The 20933-nt window shown below is 43.5% G+C and overlaps 3 protein-coding genes across 6 annotated transcripts in view; 1 reads left to right on the top strand and 2 right to left on the bottom strand.

The window, feature by feature from the left end:
* The first annotated feature begins 1941 nt into the window (after positions 1 to 1941).
* On the top strand, positions 1942 to 10366 carry tram2 (translocation associated membrane protein 2). 2 transcript variants are annotated; one of them, XR_007143859.1, is made up of 11 exons: positions 1942 to 2209; positions 4887 to 4950; positions 5063 to 5172; positions 5269 to 5385; positions 5501 to 5559; positions 5852 to 5936; positions 6108 to 6178; positions 6258 to 6362; positions 6461 to 6599; positions 6857 to 7014; positions 8109 to 10366. XR_007143859.1 is itself a non-coding variant. In XM_027171145.2 (11 exons), exons 1-11 carry the CDS (start codon positions 2090 to 2092, stop codon positions 8183 to 8185), a joined length of 1110 nt encoding a protein of 369 aa, XP_027026946.2. In that variant the 5' UTR covers positions 1943 to 2089; the 3' UTR covers positions 8186 to 10366. The 2 variants fall into 2 exon arrangements, 1 of the variants encoding a protein (XP_027026946.2); XM_027171145.2 differs by having other exon boundaries at positions 1943 to 2209; positions 6461 to 6604.
* A 1997-nt stretch (positions 10367 to 12363) lies between these two features.
* Positions 12364 to 16638, bottom strand: efhc1 (EF-hand domain (C-terminal) containing 1). Its single transcript, XM_027171124.2, has 9 exons — positions 16438 to 16638; positions 15553 to 15774; positions 15176 to 15463; positions 14915 to 15064; positions 14309 to 14501; positions 13653 to 13870; positions 13409 to 13549; positions 13066 to 13279; positions 12364 to 12798 (listed from the first exon to the last, which is right to left on the bottom strand). Exons 1-9 carry the CDS (start codon positions 16498 to 16500, stop codon positions 12638 to 12640), a joined length of 1650 nt encoding a protein of 549 aa, XP_027026925.1. The 5' UTR covers positions 16501 to 16638; the 3' UTR covers positions 12364 to 12637.
* Positions 16639 to 18658: 2020 nt separating this feature from the next.
* LOC113658603 (protein eva-1 homolog C) overlaps positions 18659 to 20933 on the bottom strand; it is a 43401-nt gene continuing 41126 nt past the window's right edge. For 2 of the 3 annotated variants that reach the window (XM_027171131.2, XM_027171130.2), the window contains exon 8: positions 18659 to 20933. This exon is cut by the window's right edge and continues 29 nt beyond it. In XM_027171131.2, the coding sequence (XP_027026932.1) occupies positions 20589 to 20933 (345 nt within the window). In that variant the 3' untranslated portion in view covers positions 18659 to 20588. The other variant, XR_003444424.2, reaches the window with a different exon arrangement.

Genomic DNA, 20933 nt, shown 5'->3' on the forward strand with positions numbered 1-20933 from the left:
ACTTTTGGTCTGTACTGTGTATATATATATATAGGTGCGGCAGAAATCGTTCTCCATATTATCATAAGATGGGTTACCATAAGATGGGTTACCATAAGATGGGTTACCATAAGATGGGTTCGAAAGCGAAGGGTGAAGAATGCAAACCATTATTATTACACACCAAAAACTTTCATTTCCAACTTGAGCTGACGACTCCCGCTAAGCAGATGTGGGCTTGACAAAGATGACCCTTATGAGAACCAATGAGAGTGAAGACACCCTGCTTCTTCTTCTTCTTCTTCTTCTTCTTCTTCTTCTTCTTCTTCTTCTTCATATTTATCAATTCAAATCAAATCAAATTTTATTTGTCACATACACACACACATACAGAGTACAACATGCAATGAAATGCTTTTTGCATCTGTCTCTCAGTGTGGATGGTAAGTTCAGCTGATCGCACCACCCTCTGGAGGGATCGCCTGTCCTGCATGGTGCTGTTCCCGAACCAGGAAGTGACGCTACCCGTCAGGACGCTCTCAATGGTGCAGGTGTAGAAAGTGTTTAGCACCTGAGAAGTCCCTTAAGCATCTCAGATGGTACAGACGCTGCCGGGCCTTCTTCACCAGGGTGTTGATGTGACAGGACCAAGAAAAGTCCTGTGTGATGTGAACATCTAGGTACCGTAAACTCTCTCCACTGGAGTCCCGTCGATGTTTAGCGGTTGGTATGACGCTCCTGCTTCGTGCTGAAGTCCACCTTGAACTCCTTAGTCTTGCTGACGTTCAGGAGAAGATTGTTCTCCTAGCACCATCTCTCCAGGTTTTTAGTCTCCTGTAGGTAAGCCGCCTCGTCGTTGTTGGAGATCAGACCCACCACAACAGTGTTGTCGGCAAACTTGATGATGGTGGTGGAGTTGGAAGTGGCCACACAGTCATATGTGTACAGTGAGTACAGCAGGGGGCTTAAAACACAACCTGGGGGAGCTCCAGGGTGAGGGTGGATGAGGTTTTTTTGCCCACCCGTACAGGTTGTGGTCGGTCTGTCAGGAAGTTGGAGATCCATTGACACAGCGACAGGTTGAATCCTAGGACCTCTAACTTAGAGGTGAGCGTGGAGGGAATTATGGTGTTGAACGCTGAACTGTAGCCCACAAACAGCATTTTTGCATAATTCTTTTCTGCAGTCCAGGTGGCTCATCGTAGTGTGGAGAAGATCGACGGCGTCCTCAGTCGAGCAGTTCTGGTGGTACGTGAACTGTAGTGGATCCAGTGTGTCTGGTAGTGATGCAGTGATGAAGTCTCTGACCAGTCTTTCGAAAGCACTTCATCACTACTGAGGTCAGAGCTACAGGGCAGAAATCCTTGAGGCAGGTGGGATGGGGTTTCTTTCGGGACAGGAACAATGGTGGACTGTTTGAAGCATATGATGCTAGTCTTATGATGCTAGTCTTAAAACACACAGATTACTGTAGAAATCGGAAGAAGGAACGATCACTGGTGAATTCATGGTACAGCAAACAGTGACTTGTGAATGTAGCTTTAACCTACACCCTTCATGTCTGGTAGCTGTAACTGGTGGCTGTGGTGTCTTAGGGGAACGTTGGCTAGTCGGTGGGATCTGATGGGTAACCAAGAAAAAAATAAATAACATAATTATAACGCTGTCTGAATTACTAGCAGTTTAGTAGCTTTGGGTATTCATGCATATTCATATTCATTCAAGTATTTTACTGAGGCTTAAAACATGATCTGTTTTTAATACTGTCGAGTGTCACAAGTAACAGAAACGAGTTTTATTATCTAACAAGGTTTTGATTATGAACTTGTAATTCCATAACAAACTAATACATAAAAAATGCTTACGTCGCCTTTCACACAGGAATGCCGCGCGCGCGCGCCCTTTAAGACCGACGCATGCGCGGTGCGGATAGAAAGTTAACTTGCAGACTGAAGTTTTTTTTTTTTTTTTTTTTCCTCTTCGTTGCCGGAGCAGAAAAACAAGGATCCAAGAAAGAAAGAAAGAAAGAAAGAAAGAAAGAAAGAAAGAAAGGGAAAAAGAAAGAGAAAGATAAAGAGAAAGATAAAGGGAAACTGGGAATTAATTAGAAATGGCTTTTCGGAGAAGAAACAAGAGCTACCCTTTCTTTAGTCAGGAGTTTTTAATTCAGAACCACGCAGACATTGTGTTTAGTTTAGTCATCTTTATTTTAATTGGCCTGATGTTTGAGGTATGTTACACACACACACACACACTCGGAGAGAGAGAGACACACACACACTTACACACACACTCACTAACTCACAGAGAGACACACACTTACACTGACACACACACACACACACACACACACAGGCTTTTAATTTTATAGCTGTGATAAAATGAGCATTTTCTCAACAGTTTTGTGCTCTTTTCCGCATTTATTTGCCTTTTCCAGGGAAACAGTTACAGCTTCATGTAGCCGAGTGTCTGCAGTCGGATTTGTACAAAAGTCTGATATCTGTGTTGTAATCTGACCTTTTACTGAGTGTCTGAAGTGAATCACCATCACATGTAAACACTACAGGGGCTGCAATGATAGCAGCAGGTTTTAAGAAACTTGTGATTTTGTGGTTAAAGAAGTTTTAAGAACAAATCCGTAAAGCACAAGCAGCGGTTTGCTCTTTAGATCCCCCCGGAGTTCAGGGCAGATTATAAAGTGCCACGTCTCAGTGCAGGTGGTTGGGCTTTTTTTTTTTTTTTTTTTTTTTAACTGCTCGGCTTCTTCTCCCTCTTTTTCCTGCCTTTTAAATAACATTTCACTCCCCCCCCCCCCCAGCGGTTTTCCCCCCTCTTCATTCGTTCGTGTTGAATGAACAGATTAGTTTGCTGAGTGGAAATAATTTAGATAAAACAAAATAAATCCCAAAAGAATTAACACCTACAGGACAGTTAGACACAGTGGAATGTGGAATAATCCAACAGTTATTAGATATGGGTTAATCCAGGTTTTTATGCTTTAATCCAGGACATTATGGTTCATTCCAGGACTTTATGGTTAAACTCAGGACTTTGGGGTTTAATCCAGGACCTTGTGGTTTTAAATCCAGGACCTTGTGGTTTTAAATCCAGGACCTTGTGGTTTTAAATCCAGGACCTTGTGGTTTAAAATCCAGGAGTCTGTGGTTTAAAATCCAGGAGTCTGTGGTTTAAAATCCAGGAGTCTGTGGTTTAAAATCCAGGACCTTATGGTTTAATCCATGACTTTGTGGTTTAATCCAGGAGTTTAGATGTGTGTTTATTCCACAATCCACTCCTTTCGATGTGAGATGTGAATCTTGATGGCTCTTGGGTGAATCCAGCAGTTTAGCTGTTTGGTTAATCCAAGCATCAGATTAACCCTGTAGCATGTACATCCAAAACTTTAGAAATACAACCATTACAATTATTTGATGTCAGATGGTTAATCTAATCTAATCTAATCCGATGTGTCCAATTAGACTTTTTTTTATCAGGCAAAAAAATTTGTCTTTGGTTATTAGTTTATTCAGATGTTTGTTAACTTACTGCATCATAAATGGGTTAATCCAAGAATTTAGCTCATAATAAGCATCAGATTTGTAGCTATGGTTTAAAATGAGGTATCGACATTTTAAAAACGACGCATAATTTGCAACATTTTCTGTGTTAATCCTAGTAGTATCAGTTAGTCCAGCACACATCTAGGATAATCCAACATCGTATGGATTAACACTTTTAATCCAATAGTTATCGGTTGATTTCATGTTGATAAGTTTTGTGGGGAAAAAATCGCATCGTCGTGAGATTTAATCCAACATTTATATAACGGTTTAACTCAAGAATTATGATTTATCTAATACTTCGAATTCATTTAACACTTTACTTCCTGGATATGAAAATAATAACCCTTGACTGCTGAAGATTTAATCAAATTGGCATCAAACTTTAAACCATAAAATGTTGAACTAAAACATAATTTATTCGAGTTTATACATAATGCCTTAATCCGATAATCCCGTCTCGATTCATGTTATTGACTTAATCCAAGATTAAAGAAGTAAATCTAGCTATTAGTTAATCCAGCAGAGTGAAAATTAATCCAGCATAATAATCAAACTCTGTAATGAATAGCATGAAAGTGCTGGTTAGCGATGCGTGCTAACTTCTCTTTCTCAGTTTCTTCAGAGAGTTTGGTTTCTATGGAAACTGGTTAGAATTGCAGCTGTGTGGTAAAACTGCCTGAGTCACTTTCCTGAGAAGTTTCATAACTCGTAACAACATTTAAAACGGCCGCGGCACCGAAGAAGAAACGAATAAAATAATCTCTTGCATTTAATGAGGAATGAAAATGCTGTCATGCTAATCGCTGTGACGTCCGTGATAAAGAAACTAGCACAGACGGAAGCTACAATAAATTCTGTGCCTTTTCTAAAAGTTCCGTAATGTTTTATTATGTGATGTAATTGTTTAATAATTATTTGCACTCTACACCTGCGAACTGGTTCAGTTGCAGTTAATGCTAATCGGCGAGCTAACAATTAGCTAGCGTGCTGCCGTTGCGTCATGACGGGTTTTAATCGTATTTAAATGGTCAGAGTTTGTTAAATCAGGTACATTTATAAGATAGCAACGGATATTTTGAATGATTTGCTAGTTAGTTAGTGTTTTAGTAGCTTTTGGGTCGGTTAGCGATAGCAGGTAGCGGTAAGATTATCTGAGTTTAGCAGGTAGCTAAAGAACGGAGTCTGTTCAGTCCGAATGTCTTTGTGGACCGTTTTTCGTGTAATGGTTCAAATGTAGTCTGTTTATTATGACGTTGTTTATCTTGATATCGATCATGGCATCAGAATCGGGTTGTTTTATTTGTTTGTTTATTTATAATTAATTAAAATGTTTGATTTGAACAGGCAACAGCAAAAACAGCCATTCTCTTTATCCAGCCACAGTACAACATCAGCACACTGACTGCAGGTAACACACACACACACACGCACACGCACACACGCCATGCAAGACAAAAGTCATTATCTTTACACAACGAGGTGTACCAAGTGTGTGTGTGTGTGTGTCTGGTGTGTTACAGATGGAGAGCTGACTCTGTACCATTATGGATGGAAAGACTGTGCCACCATCCTCTTCTATGTCTTCATCACCATCATCCTCCACGCTGTGGTTCAGGAGTACATCCTGGATGTAAGTTACATCACGGCCACCTGAGACTGTGTGTAAATGTGCTAGTTTCACCCTTAATCCTGTTTGTTTGTTTGTTTGTTTGTTTGTTGTGTACAGAAAGTAAACAGGCGTCTGCACCTTTCCAAGAGCAAGAACACTAAGTTTAACGAGTCTGGACAACTGTGTGTGTTCTACCTCGTCTCCAGTTTGTGGAGTCTATATGTTCTCGCTACTGTAAGACACACACACACACACACACACACACACACACACACACACACACACACACACACTGTAGCCATCAACCAAGTAGTTCTGTCTGTCTGTAAACATATATTTATATTTGCAGGAAGGTTACATTCTGCACCCGAGCAGCCTTTGGGAGAACTACCCTCACGTCCACCTGAGGTAAACACTCACACACACACAAACACACACACTGTAAAACAATAACATGGCAGGACTGCTGTTGTAAAACAAATTCATCACCTGACCAATCAGAATCGAAACCAATCAGGATTCAAGATGGCTGTGATGTAAATGATGGATTTACTATATTCATGTGATTAAGTCGCAGCTGTTTTAATGAACAGTTAGCAAGTTCTCTCTCTCTCTCTCTCTCTCTCTCTCTCTCTCTCTCTCTCTCTCTCTCTCTCTCTCTCTCTCTCTCTCTCTCTCTCTCTCTCTCTCTCTCTCTCAGGTTCCAAGTGAAGTTTTTCTATCTGACCCAGTTGGCGTATTGGCTCCACGCTGTGCCTGAGCTCTACTTCCAGAAAGTGCGCAAGGTGAGAGGCAAGAGAGGAGGGAGCTGTGTGTGAATTAGGGAAGACTTGTAAATTCTGTCTGTGTATGTGTATGTGTGTGTGTGTGTGTGTGTGTGTGTGTGTGTGTGTGTGTGTGTGTGTGTGTGTGTGTGTGTGTGTGTGTGTGTGTGTGTGTGTGTGTGTGTGTTGCAGGAAGAGATCCCCCGTCAGCTGCAGTATATCTGCCTGTACCTGTCTCACATCCTGGCAGCATACCTGTTAAAGTGAGTGCACACGTTTTAATGAAGGTTTGATTTAAATTCATACAGTGTACTCATGAGGTGTGTGTGTGTGTGTGTGCAGTCTAACACGTGTAGGACTGGTGTTACTCTTCCTGCAGTACGTCTCTGAGACCGGTTTCCATCTCTCCAGACTCATCTACTTTATCGACGAGACTCACCATAAAATGTAAAACTCACAAGCGTGGAGCGTTACTGATGTCACCTGTGTGCAATACTGCTTTTTAAACTGTGTGTGTGTGTGTGTGTGTGTGTGTGTGTGTGTAGGTTTGATTTGTGGTCAGTGGGGTTTGTTTTGACACGTATGGTGTCTTTGACCCTGATGTTCTTGTCTGTGGGTTTTGGTTTGGCGCGATCGGAGAACCAGACACTTGACTGGGAGGCTGGAAACTTCAACACCCTCGCTGTAAGGTAAAACACACACACACACACACACACACACACACACAACCGCCGCTAGACAGATTTTCCGCTCTCACGCTGTGCTTTGGCTTTGTAAATGATGCATAATGTGGACAATAAGAGGAACTGAGGATGAGTTTCCTTACTAATGACCTTTAGTGACCTTTCATTCAAATATGTTATCAGATATGTACATGTACTCTATCTCTTCAATTTCAAGAATCTTTTTCTGTGTGTGTGTGTGTGTGTGTGTGTGTTTAGGCTCTTGGTGTTGTTCCTGGTCTGTTCTACACAATCTTGGCTGCTGTGGAAGTTTTTCTGTTTCCAGCTGAGGCGAACCCGTGAGTTCCGACTGGAACAAGCGAGAAAGAGAGCAGCAGCTAAACAACAGACTTCACGCACAGTCAAACGTGACCCAGGTACACACACACACACACACGCACACACACACGCACACATGTTTGCTAAGATACATTCTCAGTTGCACTGTGATGACACTCAACACTGGAATTTTAATTTTAACCTAAAATGTGCCGTTGAATATTATATTTGAACACATTTGAATATTAAGGAGCTTGTAATGTTTTTAATAATTGATAGAAAATAGTAGACAGAACAGATAACTGCTAATAAACGACATGCACATCACCATGACAACCACCATTCAGTGGCCCTTAACCCCGAGCTCGTACATAACCCCGCCCTTAACCCAGTCACCTTAACCCCGAGCTCGTACATAACCCCGCCCTTAACCTCACCCTTAACCCCGAGCTCGTACATAACCCCACCCTTAACCCCACCCTTAACCCCGAGCTCGTACATAACCCCGCCCTTAACCTCACCCTTAACCCCGAGCTCGTACATAACCCCGCCCTTAACCCCACCCTTAACCCCGAGCTCGTACATAACCCCGCCCTTAACCACGAGCTCGTACATAACCCCGCCCTTAACCCCACCCTTAACCCCGAGCTCGTACATAACCCCGCCCTTAACCCCGAGCTCGTACATAACCCCGCCCTTAACCCAGTCACCTTAACCCCGAGCTCGTACATAACCCCGCCCTTAACCCCGCCCTTAACCCCGAGCTCGTACATGACCCCGCCCTTAACCCCGAGCTCGTACATGACCCCGCCCTTAACCCCGAGCTCGTACATGACCCCGCCCTTAACCCCGAGCTCGTACATGACCCCGCCCTTAACCCCGAGCTCGTACATAACCCCGCCCTTAACCCCGAGCTCGTACATAACCCCGCCCTAAGGTCACTTTTATATACTGTATTAATATTCAAATTGGTTTCAATTTCAGCGAGATTTTAATGTTATATAATCATTTCTACATGACGGCTCTTTGTAAGTGACTAAGATTTTGTCTTAAAATTAAACCATCGTTTAACATTTTAGGGCTTCGTATCATATAGTGGTGTGTTTTATGTGTGCAGCAAAGTTAGTTTTGAGGTGTGTGTGTACATGAGAGACACAATACCTGCTTTCTAAAGTGTGTGTGTGTGTTGCAGCTGGTCACCATGAGAACGGCGCGCTCAAGCTGGAGAACGGAACATCACCTCGGCTGAAGAAGCTCAAGGCCCCTTAACCCCGCCCCTATTTTTATAACCCTGCCCCATTTTTGTAAGGGACAAGAACAGGAAATAAATGGTCAGTTTCCTGTTCTGATGAACAACAGACTGAGGGTGCTACAACATTCCATAGAAGACGTGCCATCCAAAAGTGTTGGCCCCGTCGAGGGGAAATAATCCCCCATGTTCCCTTTCTTTTTTTTCTTACCTATTTCTTTTTTGTACATCAATATCAGTATTCTGTTCATTTCTTTTCAAATAAGCATTATTGCTATCTCTCTCTCTTCTGCCACTTCGCACCAATCCGCCGCTTCTTTACGTTCTATCGTTCGAAAGCCATGTTTTCTTTTTTTTATGCTTTCTGAATCAGTACTGTATCAGCCAGCTCTGGGGATCGTGAGCAAACAGGCCTGCTTCTGCCTGGGAAGGACATCCAGAGTGCAGGTCACACACCACATGGGATGTTGTTGTTGTTGTTGTTGTTGTTTTTTGAAGGGGGGATGGGGTGTCTTGCGTGTCGTGGCTTTTTCTCAATCACAATTAGGAAGTCAGAAAGTCTTTAAACCGTTCGTGAAACCGATCTGGGGAAGAGAATTATGGGATACGTACACAGATGAGCAACACCGACTCTTAAATATGGACGAACTAAGAAGCCTCCCGATTGACCTTCGTATAAAAAAACGGAGCGATGTGACGTTTTACTCAGGAACGCAGGCCGCGACCTTCACGGCACGAACGCTGATCGACAGCACAGTAAAACAACGCAGCATAGAAACGCTTTCCACCAAAATCCATTTAAAAGCCAGTTCTGTCAATGAATTAATAAATGAACAGCCAAAAAAGAATGAATTTAGTCACCGTGACAACATCTTAAGTGTAATTTAAAAAACAAACGATTAATTCGACAGTCGAGCATCTACACACTTACAACGAAGAGATTTGCCATGTCGGGTGATTATTTTCCACCACAAGGGGGTGCAGTGCTGTGTGTACGGTCACACGTAACGCTGTGTGTACGGTCACACGTAACGCTGTGTGTACGGTCACACGTAACGCTGTGTGTACGGTCACACGTAACGCTGTGTGTACGGTCACACGTAACGCTGTGTGTGTACGGTCACACGTAACGCTGTGTGTGTACGGTCACACGTAACGCTGTGTGTGTACGGTCACACGTAACGCTGTGTGTGTACGGTCACACGTAACGCTGTGTGTGTACGGTCACACGTAACGCTGTGTGTGTACGGTCACACGTAACGCTGTGTGTGTACGGTCACACGTAACGCTGTGTGTGTACGGTCACACGTAACGCTGTGTGTGTACGGTCACACGTAACGCTGTGTGTGTACGGTCACACGTAACGCTGTGTGTGTACGGTCACACGTAACGCTGTGTGTGTACGGTCACACGTAACGCTGTGTGTGTACGGTCACACGTAACGCTGTGTGTGTACGGTCACACGTAACGCTGTGTGTGTACGGTCACACGTAACGCTGTGTGTACGGTCACACGTAACGCTGTGTGTACAGTCACATGTAACATCACATCCCTGAGTTCTTTATTAATTTATTACAGAACAGCTTGTCATACAGTTCTTTTGTATTAAATGTTGTGGAACTTCCATAAAATGCGTTAGTTCCTGTTTACTCTGCGGTTCTGGTTCACCAGGTTCCCTTTTGTTTTCGCTCAAAGATAATAATTAAAAAAAAAAAAAAGGACAAAAGAAATGCAGCTAAAGATGTTTTTCTGAGAAGCGTAAATCTCATAACGTCATAACGGACTTCCTGAAAGCTTCTACAAAGCTCTGACACTGGAGACTCCTTCCTTAAGTGTTCAATAACTGTAAATGTTTATGTGTAGCATTTGTCATACGCTGCTACTGCGCTACTGCTTTACACCTTCTGACCAATCAGAATTCAGCAGCGCAGTGACGCAATCAGGTGGTAATTCGGCTCGTCGGTCCGATGCCAACGCAGGCTGGTTTGTGTCGGTGGAAAAGGGAACTCGCTTCCTCGGTCATATAAAGTGTTAAAATGTAAGATTTGTGGCACGCAAAGCAGACGACATCCACGTCCACCCCTCCGTCAGGCGCCCTACTGTCGCGACATCTGTAAGGAGCTGTGAGGGAGAACAACATTGTGAATAATGTGTTTCTTTCGTGCATGTGATCCGGATGAATAAATGCGTTCTTATTTAAACTCCTGCTGGTTGTTGTTTTTTATTATTATGAAGGAAGCCTTAGGAGAAACATTTAGGAGAACATGTAAATTTTCCTGAAAGTGTTTTCATGCTAGTTTTGCAGTAACAGAACAAAACAATAAAAGTGTGTGTGTGTGTGGGTGTGTTTGTGTTTGTTTTAAAATATACACATCATCTTTACCTGCTTGCACACTTGCTCAGGCCCTTCTGATTTCATTCTGATTTTTAGTTCAGAATCGTCTGTAATATAATTTAGATAGATGAGAAAGGAAGAATGGTCACGGCGCACATTGTTAAGGTATAAATGTAATGACGAGTCCGTGTGCTGCTAACACCATGTAGTACACACACCATGTAGTACACACACCATGTAGTACATACACCATGTAGTACACACACCATGTAGTACATACACCATGTAGTACACACACCATGTAGTACACACACCATGTAGTACACACACCATGTAGTACACGCACCATGTAGTACACACACCATGTAGTACACACACCATGTAGTACACACACCATGTAGTACACACACCATGTAGTACACACACCATGTAGTACATACACCTTTAATGTCTTTTACCTGTGAAGGTTTGTGCAATGAGCCTTAATACGGAAGCTTTCTCTGTGCTTTAAAGAGAAATCTTACACTAGTGAGAGTGAGAGAGAGGCAGAGAGAGAGGGTGGGGGCAGAGTGAGAGAGAGGGGGCAGAGTGAGAGAGAGAGGGGGGGGCAGAGTGAGAGAGAGGGAGAGAGAGACAGAGGCAGAGAGAGAGAGGGGGCAGAGTGAGAGAGAGGGAGAGACAGAGGGTGGGGGCAGAGTGAGAGAGAGGGGGCAGAGTGAGAGAGAGGGGGGGGCAGAGTGAGAGAGAGGGGGCAGAGTGAGAGAGAGGGGCAGAGTGAGAGAGAGGGGGGGGGCAGAGTGAGAGAGAGGGGGCAGAGTGAGAGAGAGAGAGAGGGGGGGCAGAGAGAGAGAGAGAGGGACAGAGAGGCAGAGAGAGAGAGAGTGAGAGAGAGGGGGGGCAGAGTGAGAGAGTGAGAGAGAGAGTGAGAGAGAGAGAGAGAGAGAGAGAGGGGGGCAGAGTGAGAGAGAGGCAGAGAGAGCGAGAGAGAGAGAGAGAGGCAGAGAGAGCGAGAGAGAGAGAGAGAGAGAGAGAGAGTGAGAGAGAGAGTGAGAGAGAGAGGGGGGCAGAGTGAGAGAGAGGCAGAGAGAGCGAGAGAGAGAGAGAGAGGCAGAGAGAGCGAGAGAGAGAGAGAGAGAGAGTGAGAGAGAGGGGGGGCAGAGTGAGAGAGAGAGAGTGAGAGAGAGGGGGGGCAGAGTGAGAGAGAGAGGCAGAGAGAGCGAGAGAGAGAGAGAGAGAGTGAGAGAGGGGGGGGGGCAGAGTGAGAGAGAAAATGTAAATTTTCCTGAAAGACTTTTCATGCTAGTTTTGCAGTAACAGAACAAAACATGAACATTTCTGTACAAATATAAATGACGTCATTAAACTCTGTTTATTACGAGTTTACGCCATTTTACACAAATACATCAGGTTCTGTGGCTTTGTTTAAACCTTTGTCTCCTGTCAGACTCTGTGGTGATAAACTCTCCTGTTCGGTGCTCACTTCAGGTTGGTCTGAAGATGTTCATTAGTGTTCGCAGGATTGTGCTAATGTTAATGTGTTAATGTTAATGTGCTAATGTGTTAATGTGCTAATGTGCTAATGTGTTAATGTGCTAATGTGTTAATGTGTTTGTGTAAATGTGCTAATGTGCTAATGTGTTAATGTGCTAATGTGTTAATGTGTTTGTGTAAATGTGCTAATGTGTAAATGTGCTAAAGGGAAGGACCGTTTGTAGCTGCTTTACATGAGCACACACACACACACACACACACACACACACACACACACACACACACACACACACACACACACACTGTATATATTCCTTGACAAACTGTTGTGAGGGAAATATGACAGTAACAAACCTACAGCTGTGACAAAGATCACAAACTAGTTGCTTTATTTCACACAGGAATGTTTCTGTTGCTAAAGAGCGAAAAGTGAAAAGTGAAGAATGTAGAATTTCACCGTAAGGTGGCAATAAAATAAAGCGCATGTTTAATAAGGGATGAAGTGAAAAACACGTATCCGCTTCACCGGAGGCCGTTTTGTCAGAACACGGAGGTAAGAGATGAGTGCAGTCTGCAGGAGGCGTCAGTGAGCTCTGTGTCTGGGAGAGAAAGACACCCTGTGGTGGTGCAGACTGCAGGCCGAGCTTCATCCTGAGGTCGGTTTGGTGCTCGAGGCCTCCTTCTTCCCCAGAGCTCTCCTGACTGAGGCGAGGGTCGTCTCCGGGATTCGCTCATGTTCTGCCTCAGACTCGAGGTAATCCAGTACGTACTGGTCAGCGTCTGTCAGAACGAACTTCCGACTGAAGACTGAGGGATAAAATGAGTTAAAGTCGGTGAGAAGAGATCTGTAGAACATTTATAAAAGGCATCTCGAGTGTCAGTGACGAAACATTTTAGGTTTTAGGTTCATTTACTAATGAATACATTTGAAAAACGAGTGTTTGTTGTTATATTGCTGTGGTGTAAGAGCCGTAACCCTCTGCTACACATCAGTGACTCTGAGTCATTAGGGTTGATTCTCCTGCACATGTGTTTTATTCTGTGTGTACAGTTAAAGTCAGAGGTGACTGTTACCCTCCACTGTGGCGCCGATAGCAAAATCGGCTGGTCCGTAGTACTGCGGGTTTTCCACCGTGCTTCCCGGTTTGGGAATGCGCGTCTTCTCCAGGAACTTTCCTCCGATGATGCCGGAGTTGCGTGTGGATTTCTCAAAGATGCTGATCATGTCGTTAGACAGGAAGTAGTGGAGGATGAAGCGACGGCCCTCGTCCTGAGGGTTCTGAGAGTCCTTCAGAAGAAGAGAGACTTTTACTGCTTAGCTGTGTGTGTGTGTGTGTGTGTGTGTGTGTGCGTGTGTATGCGTACACGAGTGTGTGTGTGTGCGTATGCATGCATGTGTGTGTGTGTGTGTGCTCACCAGCCTAGCAGCATAACGCAGCACTTTGTGGTCATTTTCCAGCAGTTTTATTAGGTCTTTCTTTGGTGGCCCAGGAATCAGAGTCAGACAGTTTTGGAGAGAGTCTTCAAGAGACCCAAAGCCGTTGTACGGTGGGATCACCTGTGTGCAGGTGTGTGTGTGCAAAAGAACACATTATGGTTTGACACAAAGTGTGTGTGTTTGTGTGTGTGTGTTTGTTTTAAAATATACACATCATCTTTACCTGCTTGCACACTTGCTCAGGCCTTTTCTCAGGAGGGAGGGGCTTGAGCGGGAGGTCAGGGTGGTGCTGCTCGTAGTACTGCTTAGTGAACTCGTCACAATCATACAGCAGGAAGTGCTTTCCCAAAAGCGTCAGCTTCTCCCCGACCCGGAAGTCTTTTGGAGAGTAATACTCAACTTCCTGTGGAGACACTTCGAGAACACAGCTAGGGAACGGCTCTGAGACATACAAAGAGACAGGCAGGAGAGAGAGAGAGACAGAGAGAGAGAGAGAGAGAGAGAGAGAGAGAGAGAGAGAGACAGAGAGAGAGAGAGAGAGAGAGAGAGAGAGAGAGAGAGAGAGAGAGAGAGACAGAGAGAGAGAGAGAGAGACAGAGAGAGAGAGACAGAGACAGAGAGAGACAGAGAGACAGAGAGAGACAGAGACAGAGAGAGACAGAGACAGAGAGAGACAGAGACAGAGACAGAGAGAGACAGAGAGAGAGAGAGACAGAGACAGAGACAGAGAGAGGGATTGCACATTATACAGGTGTGTGTGTTAGTGTGCATGCTCATGACTGGATTAGTGTGTGTCTCCGATTCTCAGTGTGTCCTGAATGTGAGTGTGTGTGTGTGTGTGTATGTGTGTGTGTGTGTGTGTGTGTGTCTCAGTCTCACTGCAGTCTGGTTTGAAGTTTTTAGGAATCCTCTGTCTTCGCAGCAGGAGAGGAAACGTGTCCCTGCCACTGTTGGGCTTGTGCACCTCACTGACCTCCACCGAGTCATCCACCAGATAATACTGTATAGATACAGGCCTCTTTTCATCATGCAGAGAGTCTGAGTCATCCAGCAGAGCAAAGAACCTTAGCACCTACACACACACACACACACACACACACACACACACACACACACACACACACACACACACACACACATGCTGTAGTATTCTTACTTTCATATTTCCTCATCAATGTCAATTATTATTAATGTCATCAATTATTATTATTATTATTATTATTATTATTATTATTATTATTATTGTTGTTGTTGTTGTTGTTGTTGTTGTTGTTGTTGTAACTCTTGCTGCTGTCATTACTGCTATAGCTGCTGTTGATGTTGTTGCTAATCTGGTTGTTGATATTTGGAAGGTTTTTTGTGGAAATTTGGATGGATGTGGATCACATTAAGGCCTTTATAAATATATATGAGTATTTGTGTGTGTGTGTGTGTGTGTGTGTGTGTGTGTGTGTGTGTGTGTGTGTGTGTGTGTGTGTGTTATACCTTGCGGTCCATGGTGAGGAACTGTTTGAGGTTGTCATATTCTGATGGTGTAATGAAAGTGTATTCAGACTGAGCTCTATGGGTAGTGTAGGGGTCACTGGGGGTCGCCTCAGGGTCGTTCAGGACTATCCCCTGACTCTCCATGAACTCCTACACACACACACACACACACACACACACACACACACACACACACACACACATTAAAGTAAAAAGTTTGTGTAAGCGCGCAGTGACCTGTGTGATCTGGAGTGTGTGTACCTGAGTGAAGGCGTCGCAGTGTGTGATTCTGTACACGGTTCCGTACACACACAGGTCCATGGCGAGGTTCAGGTCTTTCCAGTTGTAATGTTCTCCACGTTCGTTCTTGGGCAGCCGCTGGCGCTTGAGCAGTTTCCCCTGCGGTATTCCTGAGTTTTCTACCTCTGGCTCCAACACACACATGCTGTCATCCTCCAGGTAGTAAAGTAAGACGACGGGACGCACACGCCAGCACTCCTCTGCCGAGTGCAGAACCTCCTGCCTGAAGTAGCCATAGAAACGCAGAACCTAGAGAGGTGTGAGAGAGGGCAAAGGTCACAAAGTGTTACAGGATCCTGTCATGACTGAATCGTGAACATTAATAAAGCGTCCGTTACCTTCTTGTCGTAGGCGGCGTGGGCCGGGATGAAGTGGAGCGGAGCGGTGTGTGTGGACGTGTCGTATGAGGCGATGGGTTTTTGGATGAAGAGCTGGTTCATCTCGCGATTGAGAAGGTTTTCTGACTTTAAAGGCTGCTGTCCGATCCCCACTTTGGGTCGGATGGGTAGCGCATAGCCGTTCTTATAGGATAAAGTCTGTGCTTTGTGGAAGGCTGACTTCTGTGTGGGAATAAAGTTTAGTGTGTGAGACCTTTTATTACACCGTCTATCAGAAATGATTGATCAAAATCTGCATTTAGTAATAAACCTTTAATAAACCTTTAATAAACCTTTATTTATTTATTCATTTATTTTCAGTTTTATAGATTTCTGCATATCCCAGTCTTGCTGTAACTCCAGGGATAGGATGAGGGTTATGTTATGGTTGTAGAAAATGGAGAACAGACAGGATTTAGGATTTTATTAATAAATAAATAAATAAATAAATAAATAAATAAATAAATAAATAAATAAATAAATATTTATTGTAAATAGATAAAATGAAAGATCTTTCAGGAGCATTTTTACAGGTAAACAGGCAAAATCTGTGGAACACAAGGAGCCGAAGAGTTTCTGCTAAAATACAGAACAGTGCATTTGGTGAGAAACTTTTTTATTTTATTTATTATTTTTATTTGTTGTAAATCATCTACAACTTTTTTATTATTATTGTTCTAAAGGTTACACACACACACACACACACACACACACACACACACACACACACACACACACACACACACACACACAAAGGAGGGTTTAGTTCTAGATTTCTGTTCATAACAGCAGATGAACTTTAACTTTCTTCTATTTATTTATTTTATTATAAATAAATTTTCTCACCCTCGTGTCCCGGAATGTGTTTCCTGGCAGGAACGGAAGCTCGTGCGTTGTGTTTATAGACATTATATTTATTATATTATACACCTCTAATTTAAGGAATATTAATAGTTCAACTAAAAAAAAAACCAAATCGATCTTAACCCCTTGAGACCGAATTCTATGTTAGCTAATGTGTGTCCACTGTGGTAGGGATAGCAACGGTTGCTATGGTGAATGTAAACCTTTCGGTCGACCGGAAATACTGACCGGATAACGGCGGCGCCATCTTGGGTAGGTCACTTTATTTTTTATTTTATTTTGCTCCAAAATCAGAGGAAAGCGGGTCATTAAACAGATGTAAAGCTTTTGATAATACCGCTGAACTCAACGCGAGTTAGTTTATTTAACTCATTTATTTAACACATAATGCTAATGCATTTAGCATCCGTTGTTTTGCTAAGGGATATGGAACAGATAACGGATATCTGTTGTGTTATTAACAATGTAAGATCATAGAGACATTAGACGCGGGATAATTGTTTAATATCAACGCAAATGCATTGCTATAATCCTGTTTATAAGACTGAAATAACTGAAAAACTAAAAAGTTCATTGTAATGTTTCACCACCAGGGGGCGTGCTAAGCTTAAAAAGACACCGAGACACAAAGTTCTGGAGCTTGTGTGGAATTTATTCCAAGCACAGGCAAACATTTTGGTTAATGCGTTTAAGGCACTGTTTGCACAGACAGAAACAGATCATTGTGCTGTCTGTAGGGTATAAAATAACCACATGCTTCAGCTCCACGCTCCTGTTGAGTAGAAAACACTTTGTGAAGCAGATCTCCAGAGCTAAACTACAGCAAGAGGAACCTGTGTTACACTACAGAGTTAAAGTACAGCAGGAACCTGTGTTACACTACAGAGTTAAAGTACAGCAGGAACCCGTGTTACACTCCAGAGTTAAACTACAGCAGGAACCTGTGTTACACTACAGTAGGAACCTGTTACACTCCAGAGTTAAACTACAGCAAGAGGAACCTGTGTTACACTACAGAGTTAAACTACAGCAAGAGGAACCTGTGTTACACTACAGAGTTAAACTACAGCAGGAACCCGTGTTACACTCCAGAGTTAAACTACAGCAGGAACCTGTGTTACACTACAGTAGGAACCTGTTACACTACAGAGTTAAACTACAGCAAGAGGAACCCGTGTTACACTACTGAGTTAAAGTACAGCAGGAACCTGTGTTACACTACAGAGTTAAACTACAGCAGGAACCTGTGTTACACTACAGAGTTAAACTACAGCAGGAACCTGTGTTACACTACAGAGTTAAACTACAGCAGGAACCCGTGTTATACTCCAGAGTTAAACTACAGCAAGAGGAACCTGTGTTACACTCCAGAGTTAAACTACAGCAGGAACCTGTGTTACACTACAGAGTTAAACTACAGCAGGAACCTGTGTTACACTACAGAGTTAAACTACAGCAGGAACCTGTGTTACACTACAGAGTTAAACTACAGCAGGAACCTGTGTTACCACCAAAGTGTTCATTAAAATACCTGGAAAAGTCTTTTTTATCTTCTTTGTGTTTATACACAGTGTTGTGTTTATAAAGTATACTATATTATGTCTTTATGTTGTTTTTTTTCTCATATATTTGCATTTCTTTGCTGATGTAACAGAGATTGTGGGACGAATAAAGGTACATCTTATCTTATAAATATTGTGATGCTCGCACATCAGTAACACGATTGGTGAGTCACGTTTCTATTCGTGTTACTCCGGGTTTAGTAATGAGGTGTGAGGAATTGCAGCTGAGCCTCGGACTTTATTAATATTATTTTTTTTATTTCTTTCCACTGCACAATGTTCAGCTGGAACTGCACTTTATCCTGTCACCAGCTGATCTGAGTCCAGCAGCGTGTGGTTTTGGTTCCAGCTCACACGCTGCACCAGGTTACGATTGGTTTACACGTGACAGCACCAGTCTGATCTGTGGATTTAAGGCAGCACATAGATCGGAACCTGGGGGTTTTGGGGTCCATGTACAGTATAGAAGCTTTTCAAAACAAGACGACGTTGTTCAGTTACTGATAAAGTCTCGGAAATAAAATGTGAGACCTGTTTCTATAAACTACTGAACATTCAGGGGGAAAATGTTAAAGATGTAAAAGTTAACACACCCATAATTTTCACCCAAACACAAAAGCGCTAAAACAGCAGCGTATCAGATGGGACTTAAAGATTTTGTTTGTTTTTCTTCATCTTTAATAAGTGCTTTCGACATTAACGTTGCTTTCGTCTTCCTAACGACACACACTATCTATCCTCTTTGGTTATATTTGTGTTTAGCTGCATGTAGAAATGTTGCTGCAACAAGAAACTCGACTTTAACCAACATTTGAATTCAGGTTTTTTTTTTCCAGTCAAGTTTTCAACTTTAAAACAAAAAAAAAACAAAAACAAAAACAAAAAAAAAGGATGGATGGAAAAGTCCACACTGTCAGTTCCACACGTCTCGCTTCTGCCTCCTCTCGTGTTGATATGCACAGTGGGGGAAAAACCCCAGCCTGTCTCATTTATCGTTTCTTCTCCTGTCAGACAAATCGTCCCTGTGGGAAGTGAATAACTCTTTAATAAACACTCCTGTTCAGTACACACACACACACACACACACACACACACACACACACACCTAACACAAGGCTCTTCATCAAGCAGCCGTCGTTTATGTCGTAGTGTGCTTGAGTTACTCAGGCGACTGAACCGAAATAGATGTAAAGGCAGAACATCATTGTGTTGGTGACAGAAATACACTCGCTTTTCTACAGCTTCAGCTTTATTTCACAGCTGTGTGTGTGTGTGTGTGTTTGTGTGTGTGTGTGTGGTTAGGCTTACTGTAACAGCCCATCACATCAGCTGCATGTTCCCTTTATAAGCTGAAGGACCGTCAGCGATGGGAACGTCTAAGAAACCCGGTTGCAATGACGGCGGATGAACAACATTGCTGTTCTCACCCTCGCGTCACATCAACCACGTGACCTTTTCTCTTCTTTTTCACCTCACCTTTTCCACCGTCTCCTGTCGGTGTGTACTGTCTTTAGCCCGTTGCCATGGTTTCAGTGGCCGTCCCACCCCATATGCTGGTAGTTACTGAATTTTAAAGTTGTGTGACATCACAAGCCTCCACAAGTTGCTCTTGTTCCGTTCGCAGGAAACCGTCGTGGACGCCACGTCACCGCGGGTGTGAATGTAGGAAACTTTACGCTTTCTGAATAAGGCACGCGACTCTCCCACCCCCACTCCCACCCATCAAATCTGTTCACGCACAAAAACCAAACACAACCTCTTTGAGGTTTATAGATCAGAACATTTTGCAGTAAAGCACATCCCGTTTTTCTTTAAGAATAAAATAGTGAGAATGGTTTTACACAGAAACACTCGGATTACATCCCTGAGCTGTCAATCACAAACAAAATACAAAATCCAAACGCTGCCACGGTATAAAAATGTCAGGGAAAAAAAAATAAACAATTAAAAAATATTAAATATTCAAAATATATTCTTTATAATAGCTGAGACGGATTCTAAGCATTTCTCTCACTAAATATATATTTATATTTATATATCTGTTTTTTTTTTTAAAAAGGTAGAAGTTTTTTTTAAAGGCGGCTCCGTTCGGCCGGTTGTGTTAGAATGCGGGTTGTAGCATGAAGCGTTCTGACGTACGTGTAGCTAGTCATCCAGCTAGCATACAAAACAACCCTAACGTGCTCCTCAATTAATGATGCTTTCAGGTTCATCATCAGGAAATGTTCTGGTGGTCTTCAGTCTCGTCCTCTACAGTCACGCCCCCGAACTGACAGGCAGAAGGAACGGACCAATCAGAGTTCTGGAGCTCCTTCAGAGCTGCCTAGGGTTAGGATTAAAATATTAGCTGCTCTCCTCCACTTGGCCTTTGTCTCCCATTAGCTTTGCCATCCTCTAGATTTTATGGAACCGGTCATATCAGCATGACCTTTGACCTCTGGAGGTTAAGTGTTAGCAGGCACATACACTTTCAGTGCGAGGTTACAGTTTATGTTCTCTGTAAATGTTCCCAGAAACATCCGCAGAACTCTTAGCTGTGTGTGTGTGTGTGTGTGTGTGTGTGTGTGTGTGTTAGTAGTAGCGGTTGAGGCTCCGTGTCCCCGGGACATCAGGCTGTCCGTTCATCCAGATCTCGCGGATGATTCGCTCCCGCTCCTCTAGTCGCTGAGCTCGCTCTAGCTCCTCCGCCGAGGTGAACACGTTGGTGTTCAGGGTGCGCTCGAAGCGCCGCCGTCGCCGTGACGACAGGTCTGAGCCAGAATCCCAGTCTGAGTCAGAGTCAGAGTTGGAGTCAGAGTCAGCAGGTCGAGGGCGTTTTTTTGGGACGACTTGCCGCTGTTTACACTCCGTCCGACAGGAGATCTGCACCACCAGGGCGAAGAGTGTGAGGAACAGACCGACACACACTCCACACAT

The sequence above is a fragment of the Tachysurus fulvidraco genome, chromosome 9 (genome assembly GCF_022655615.1).
Source record: "Tachysurus fulvidraco isolate hzauxx_2018 chromosome 9, HZAU_PFXX_2.0, whole genome shotgun sequence".
Lineage (NCBI taxonomy): Eukaryota > Metazoa > Chordata > Actinopteri > Siluriformes > Bagridae > Tachysurus > Tachysurus fulvidraco.